The sequence below is a fragment of the Orbicella franksi genome, chromosome 9, assembly GCF_964199315.1.
Source record: "Orbicella franksi chromosome 9, jaOrbFran1.1, whole genome shotgun sequence".
NCBI lineage: Eukaryota > Metazoa > Cnidaria > Anthozoa > Scleractinia > Merulinidae > Orbicella > Orbicella franksi.
The window spans coordinates 4,948,508-4,957,300 of NC_138153.1; the positions used below are offsets into that span (position 1 = coordinate 4,948,508).

The 8,793-nt window shown below is 36.9% G+C and overlaps 1 protein-coding gene across 1 annotated transcript; it reads right to left on the minus strand.

Annotated features, from left to right (window-relative positions):
- Window positions 1-2: 2 nt before the first annotated feature.
- On the minus strand, window positions 3-6,662 carry LOC145498155 (carbohydrate sulfotransferase 14-like). Its single transcript, XM_081478040.1, has 3 exons — window positions 6,353-6,662; window positions 2,806-2,837; window positions 3-1,464 (listed from the first exon to the last, which is right to left on the minus strand). Exons 1-3 carry the CDS (start codon window positions 6,531-6,533, stop codon window positions 667-669), a joined length of 1,011 nt encoding a protein of 336 aa, XP_081334166.1. The 5' UTR covers window positions 6,534-6,662; the 3' UTR covers window positions 3-666.
- Window positions 6,663-8,793: the final 2,131 nt, after the last annotated feature.

An 8,793-nucleotide genomic window follows, 5' to 3' on the forward strand; every position in this document is an offset into this window, starting at 1 on the left:
GGGGGGGGTGGGGAATTCTTAATGAAAATCAATTTCTCATTGATGCGGTATATATTGCAATCATATTTTGAAGCTAAGAAGTTAATTAAGTGTCATGTGAATAAAAGAAGTCCAGAATATAATATATTAAGTCACAGTTCAAACTTTTTTTCAATAGTAGCTATAACTAAAATGTGTGCAAAACAAGGTGATAGGTATAAATATAACAATTATTGTACAATTATTGTATTCAATAAATTTGCATTTTTGGTAAATACTTCTTTTTTAGTTCATCTGTCCATCTTGCATCTACACTACTATGTTTTAAAAAATAGAAAATATTTTCCGTTTCAACTTGGGTATAGAGTCTAAAGAGTTCCAAAGTTTAAAAGTTCTGTCGAAGAATGTTCTTTGTCTGGTTACTTGAAATCTCAAGCTCATAATCTAATTGTTGAATAGTATTTGTCCATTTGTAATCAAAATTAAAATTGAAGCAACAACCAGATACTTAGACAAAGATCTTTATATGCTGGCTAAGTCTTACTCTATATGAATTGTTTTTGTTGTTGGCTTTTTTTGGGGTGGGGGTGTCAGATGTCATTGTCCTTTAAGAGGGTATAGTGCACAAAGTGCATAAAGTGATTAGTTGGTGACTTATTCTGAGGCTACAAGTAATTTCAGGTCTTTTCAAACATTTGGTATTTGGTATGAAAACAATTTGTAGTCCAAATCATATTTTCTCAGTGCTTTTTTCAACATATCTGATGATACATCTGTGAATTTCTCACTTTCTACATGTCCTTTACCACCCGATTTATAATACTTCTGTTGTTTAGGAAAAGAAACTTGTTCATTCACATTAAGGTTTTTCAGTACTTGATTAGCATCCAACTCCAGATTCTCAAAGGATCCAACAAAGTCGTATGAAACAGCACAAGGTTGGCACAATTCATAGAATGGCATCCACTGCTCATTCATGTCTTCCACACAACTCTCTGCTACATATTGCAAGAACTCTTCTAATGAGACGTCATCTCCTTTGGAGTTTTCTGTAACATTCTTCCGCACATGCTTGACAATTTTTCTTCCATGGCTTTTATGGAAAGAGGTGTTGTTTAACAAGAATTTGTCTTTATATGCTGACAGAATTCTGACAAGAGGGTCCCTTACAAACATGAATTTATAATACTCTTGGAGTTTGCGTTTGACAACCAAGGGTGGTAAATCTCCTAGGAATGTAAAGCTCATGTGATTCACCTTGCGGATGGTGTTCGTGTCAGTAGCTTCACCATCCAGTACCATCATGACTCTTTTCCAGTTTGAACAAGCAACTTTGGGCACTGAACAGTACAGAAACTTGTGCTCATCATTAACCAAGATGTGTTTGGTTAGGATCTCTTTCTCTGTGACCGAAAGGGAATCCCACGATTTCCTTGTGTTTCCACATACTTGTCTCAAGGATTTCAGCCTTTGTTCACTGGAGACCTGTAACGGAGAAATGACAAGATAAAGAAGATTGATAAATAATAATATGATACCAGCAAAGGAACAAGTTACAGTAGTCTTCTGCAATCTGACCCATCTTAGTAGGTGTAGTGGCCTAATGGTTTAAGTACCCTGAACTCTAGATTAAGTGGTCCAGGTTCAAGCCCTGGCTAGGGTCATGTGTTGTGTTCTTGGGTGAGACACTTCACTCTCACAGTGTCTCTCTCCACCTCTCTCCACCCAGGTGTATAAATTATTACCAGAAAATTTAATACTCTGGGTAGTCCTCCAATGGATTAGCATGTCATCCACGACAGGTTACGTTATGCTATGGAAACTGGAGATAAGTGCTAGCTTGATGGGCCCTAACCCTAACTAGGTTTGAATGCAGACTAATCACCTTAATTAACATATCTGGACTTTGAGCAGTTGGAGATGGACCTGTTAGACCTGTTACCAAAATTAATGGACCATATGATATAAAGGGAAGCGCCGTGACCTCATGGTTAGTGCACTTGCCTCCGCACCAAGCAGTCCAGGTTCGAGCCCTGGCTGGGGACATTGTGCTGTGTTCTTGGGCAAGACACTTTGCTCTCGCAGTGCCTCTTTCCACCCTGACCCAGGTGTATAAATTTGTACATGTGAACTTAATGCTGGGGGTAACCCTGTGACAGACTAGCATCCCATCCAGGGGGGAGTAGAAATACTCCTAATCACTTCATGTTACAGAAACCGGAATACATGTAAGCCCTGGCCTGATGAGCCACTTGGTTCATGTGCAGACTTTATATGATATAAAGACTATGTATCTCATGAATTCAAAGTTGTCGGTATTAATCCTGGATTAAGTGACTATGCATTTCACAAGGTGACGCTAATAATGATCCACAACTGACAGAGCTTTCCAAACGCTGATCATTGTAACATGATGTGACCAAAAGTATTTTTTACTGACCATGGATAGTTCCTAGCTAGCAGTTTACCTCCCCTCCCCCCACCACCTCTCCTCCATCCAGCATTTTTAGAGGTCATGCTACTAACAATCTGCTGGTAGCCATTTACACACCTGGGTGGTGAGATCAGACCTCACAATTCTTGCCAAGAGCACAAAACAGTTAACACAGTGAGATGCATGTACCAACCACTAAGCTGTAGATAAAGTCCTCAGCCAGGGCTCAAACCCAAGCCACTTGATCTAGAAGACAAGTGCACTAGCCATGGGGCCACCGTGCATCCCTGTAGAGTCTCCCATTATTATTAATGGATTAGCCAATAGATTAATCAAGTCCTGGATTTTCTCTTAATGTTCGATTTTGTCAATCTGAAGAAACTTCCACTTACCACAGAATTACTGAAATTTAATCCTCCGATTTCTGTAAACCAAAATAAAGCATAAAGTTACTCAAGTTTTAATTAGTAAGACTTGTTTGGCTACACATTGTGTACAGCTGTTGTCTATCAGTCAGCCTCTTCTTGTTTTACAAGTTTTGGCCTCAGGGCTAGTTCTTTTGAATTTTTTGACTGCTTAAAGGAAGAAATAGAAGAACGACTGTCTGACAGCACTGTGGTGGACACCAGATGGTTGAATGGTGAGAGGGGAACTGAACTGCCCCCTGGAGGGACTGTTGAGATTAAGAAAGCAACAAGACAGGCCAGGGTGGATGAGTTAGAATATAGTTGAAGCGGTGGCACAGAACACAGTGTCGGGTCGACAAGGCGACAGCCTTATATGTCTATTGGCGTGAGGAGACAATAATAATAATAATTGTATCTATAACAAAATTCTCGATCATGATTGGTTCTCCGCGTGCCTATTTGTCACGTTATCCGCACGCAATCACATAAGTGTCCAATAACAGGAATCCAATTTGAATTTTTTGTAATTGGATACCCATGTGATTTGCACGTCAATTACGGCGCGCTTTAAAGGCTTCCTTTGCACTGTTTCCTACAGTTTTCAAAACTTATGAAAGGCATTACAGACATATTTGCTCAAAAGAAATTCTCAAAAAACATATATCTTTCTAAAATTTGTTATAGATACGATTAATTAGTAATTGGACCTCATACCGTACAATTCAAGGAGTAATCATGCTCATAATTTCAAATCGGCCTCACACTTCACAGTCGACCAATTTGAAAATTACTCGTGCAATTAGTCATAGTAATTGGACCAAGTGAAGTACAATTCAGGGAGTAGTCGTGCTAGTAATTTCAAAATCAGACAAGCGCAAAGCACAAGGCCGATTTGAAATTGCAAGCACAATTACTCCCTAAATTGTACGACACAAGGTCCAATTACTAATTAATCGAATCTATAATAAATTTTGGAATTAAAAATGTTTTTTGAGAACTTCTTTTGAGCGAAAATGTATGTAGCGCGTTTTTCAAAACTGTAGGAAACGTTGCAAAGAAAGCCATTAAAGCGCAAGTAATTGAGGTGCAAATCACGTGGGTATCCAATCACAGGTGTCCAATTACAAAAAGTTCAAATTGGATACCTGTAATTGGACACCCATGTGATTGCGTGCCCATTACGTGGCAAATAGGCATGCAGAGAACCAATCACGATCGAGAATTTCGTTATAGATGTGATAACTCCCTGAATTGTACTCCACTCAGTCCAATTATTATTACAAATAATAATGTATTAATTTATATTGCGTTTTTAACATACAATGATCAAAAGTGCATTACAATATTAAAATATACTAAATATGTACATAAACTAAATTTAACAATAACAAAGTAATTTAAGCACTTAAGGCTAAAAGCTAACTTAAAAAGATGTGTTTTAAGACAAGATTTAAAAGTTAAAATAGAATCAATATTGCACAGGCTCACTGGGAGCACTTTCCACAGTATAGGCACAGCTACATGAAAAGATCTATCACCAAAAGATTCTAGTGAAAGCAAGACTCTATACACAGTACAAGTACATTAATTTGCAGTTGTTTGAGTCCTGTTGTAAAGCCAGCACATTTTTAATGACACAGATAAAATTACACTCAAATCAAGCCAAGTCTTTCAGGTAAGAAAAGAAAGCATTTAAAACTTAAAGAGCCAGGGCATCAAGTTTCTACTCTGAGTTTCAGAGTGTCATTGATTTATTGTTTTTTAATCCCTCTGATAGGTTCTGCAATTTGTTTGATGCACGTGTTTATATACAACCATAATTTTTTCATTGACAATTATGACAGCTGGGACTTGCTGGCAGAAAATGTAAATCTATATTTTCTTCCCCTAACAGCCATTGGGTGATTCCAGAAAATATCCATACCCTACCATTGGTGGCATCTTCATCTCAGTCCCACATGCCTTTGGAATTCCAAACTCTTCTGCCCCTTCCCCCCTTCTATTTTTTCGGAACTCCGTAATTATTCAACCCCCTCCCCTCCCCCACCCCCCGGCTGCTTTGTTTTTAGGAATTTCTGCTTTTTCTTCACAACTGATTTTAAAAGACCTCCCTGACTGCTACACATCTTGTTAAGTAGAAATTCATCCTTTCACCTTCTAAACACGTACGTTGATCATTTTCAGCTCAACTAGCGAACGAACAATGCCAGACCTCGTAGCAGACGTTTTCTTTCCATTTTCCAAGCGGAAAGATCGAGCAACTGAGCAATCAGGCTAAAGCAGTGCAAAAGATCCCAATTTACCTTAAAAACTCCATGACACATGAAAGTAGCAGCCAAATATTCATACTGGAAGGAGAATTCTCGCAAAATACCAAACAACACAAGCCCAGCGACGATCAACTTCGCACTTCTTCGACAGGCGTCTCTATAATGGCAGCGAAAGACTGGTCCGAGCTCGGATTCCAATGAAGCCACGTCTAAGGAGCACCAGCCAATAGACTTGTTATCGCCTTTCCGAAAATGATAGCTGACCTTTTTTCGGTACTCAAAACGACATTTTTAACAATCCGAAAACAACAGACATTAAATTTCTCATATCACGAAAGTTTGAGGTGACAATTCTCTCAAGATTTCAAGCATTTTTTCTATAGACTCCCTCATCACTTGTTATGTATCAACAAAATAGTAATATTAAGCGATTTATAGTATATATTGTAATAGGTGATGGAAGCAATAAAGTTGAAAGTTGAAAGTTGAAAGAAATTTTTTGTTATTATTATTATTTTTGTTATCTTAAGAAAATCGGAGGGGATTAAGAACGATCCGTTGGGTGCCCCTGATTTGATCCCTGTTTGATCCTATAAACAAGTAAAACAATCACACATCTCTTGTCTTCACAAAATTTCAATTATTTAAATGTAAGTTATGTAAAAACAATGGACCTTTTTACTGATGTCACGCTTTTCCGATTGTTTTTTCCATCAAACAATGAATATGCGTGACCGCTCGATTTATCTTGCCGAATTTAGTTCATATGTGAAGTTTCATTGACTTCATTCGGAGTCCCTTGCAAAGTCATAAAAATATGGGACCCAGTTTCAGTTACAATTAAAGAAATGTGTGCCTGGAAGCAAAGCTTTCCCCTTAGCAAATGCATTTATTTCTTTGTAAGTTTGGACTCCCATATCTTTACGAGTTTGCAACGGACTCTTATGAAACTTCGCAGATATATTAAATTGGGCATGATAAATTGAACTATGGAGGTGATTTTTTTATTTGAAAAATACGAAAAATTGATGATATTGTGTGACATCGGTAAAAGGTATTCCATTTAGAATTTATAATCACTTGCTAAAATTTAAAAAGCCCTAGGATTGACACGAATAATCATTTATCAGCTATTTTTCACCATTTGTGTAACGAAGGTAAAAAGAATTCATCGAAAAACGGCATGAAAAGTTAAACTTCTGCAATAAGTTTCGCCTAAATTTGTGATTCTTTATAAGCTTTCAAAGACCGTTAAAGCTTACCAGAAATCCAAGTTTCTTCTTGTGGTTTCGCTTCTGATGATCGCCATTTGCTCGAGAACAGTCGCGTCAAATGTGATCCTGTTCTATCGTCACCTTCTGAATGCGAGAGCAGAAGGTACACTCCAGCAACTATGCTGAATATCAACACAACAGCGACAAATCTGACTTTTGAGCGCTTCATTTTGTGAAACAGATCGCTTATGCCAGGACACGGGGGAATTTTTTCGTACAAAAGGACTTACAACAGCCAATCACATTTTGGCTTCACCGCCTGATTACATGCACAGCTTCGTTTGCCGCGGGCATTCCATTGTTGCAGCGTATTGTAAGTTTATAATAGGTACTTGTCATGCGAACTTTAGAACTTTGACATCTTTTAAATACATACACCAGAATATCGTTTACCTTTGAAATCTCTTACTACTAGCAAATGGCAAACACGGCCGAGAAAATGTTCCTTTTTATCTTTGAAAACACTGTTTTTATAAAGGAAAACCACTCGTTTTCTGCGATTTAATATCGAAATGTAAATCCATTTACGGCCCATTTTTAGATTAGTGTTTCTAATTGACCTAATTGAGTTTTAATTCGTAGAACTCGATACTCGTATACCAATTTGCAAATGCTGCAATCTGATTGGCTGAGTTATCGTACACTAGCCATGCGCCAGCCGTAGCCAGAAAAATTATGACTGAGGCAATGTCTGTAGTTTAGTTCTCTTCCTAGGTATTTAGGGTGTTTATAATGACTATAAACAACAAAAACGAAGATAATGACTGAGGCAAGCCTGTTACTAACTGTAGCCGTGACTATAAGCTCTGGGAGCCATTAGTAGAATTTCGCTGCACACTCAAGGTTTTACAGTTACACCCACAATAAAATAACTCAAATTTCGATTTGTTACATATTTCTAGATAGCGGGGGCATGCAGTGTAAGTCCTAATACCAATGTAACAGTTGAGGATGAAAAGTGTGGTCTTTCGAGTAACGTTTAAAGGTCTTTAAATTTTTATCTGTTTTTGACATTTTCGTAATTTTTTATAGTAGGTATTTGTTTAGAGATTTAATTTCTTGTAAGCGCCATTGAACCATGGCGCTACGAACTGAAAACTTTCATATTATTATTAATAAAAACTAACAGAAATTTAACCTTTGTCTTGGTATCATCTCTTGCGCGAACATTTGCTGCAAAACACTGTAGCGCTAAGACTCGTACTTAGGTCTTTTGGCGTCTGTAAACTAGAAAAATTGCATTTTGTATCCATTTTAAAACTCGTTTTTACTTTTTTCAAATTTCGTAGGGAAATTTATTTTATTTTTCAGTTTAAACTTTTTTTTTTTTTTATTATTATTATTAATTATCTATTTTTTACAGCACGCATACTTACATTATTAATTACAAAAACTACGTATAAAACTACAACAATACAGCTACTTACGCTAATTACAACTTGCTCTAATTACAATGCTTGACGAAACAACAGTATTATTTAAACCGCTTACGTTACACTACTTTTTAATCGCGGACAATTACTACAAACTTTTACTACGGTTATTAGAACTAGTGAAAACTGCAAAAAAAAAAAAAAAAAAAATGACAAAAAAGCGACAATTTACAGTATATTTAGCTATATTTACAGTTTAACTTGCACCTTTGCTCTGCTAGTTTCTATTTCTATTTTGTTTTTAAGGATAGCCAAGAAAGCGTCTAAGAAATAATCTTCCTCATTTTTTGAAGCGGTGTAAATATAATATTTTGCAATTATTGTACAGAGGTTTAAACCGAGACACAGAGGCACGGTGTCTGTGATGCCGTAAAGTATTTGTGCTTCAGAGAGCGTGATTACAGTATTGTTTTTTCTGTACCACCAATCAGTAAACTCTGTCCAAAACAGCTGGACGTTGGGGCAAGTTACGAAGAGATGTGTAATTGTTTGCTTTTCAGCACATAAATGACAGCGGTCGTGCTCTTTAATACCGAATTTATGTAATGCAGCATTGGTGGGTAAAATATGGTGTACAATCTTGAACTGAAACATGGAGAGTTGAATATCTTTAGTGGCCTTGAAAGGCATCATGTACGTTTGATAAATTTGCTGGTCGTTCAAATTAGCTCTTTTCAGTCTTTTTTTCAGTTTAAACAGTGTTTCCATTTTAGGTTAACATTCAAGTTCAATTTATTTTATGCTTTCATGCACAATGAACTTTCAAATGACATTTCAAATTCCCTGGATTTCAATTTTGTTATCTTATTATCAGTTTCCTTTTAAGTCTTAACTACAAAAGGAATCCGAATTTTTTACTGGATGAGATCGGGCACGCGTGCATATTTGTAATGAAGACTAGATCTTCGTTTCCCGACGCCCATGCATAATAAAACAGCTTTACACTTAAACTATTCCCTCTTGGCAATAAACCCGAAAAAAAATTCTTTTCAGGTG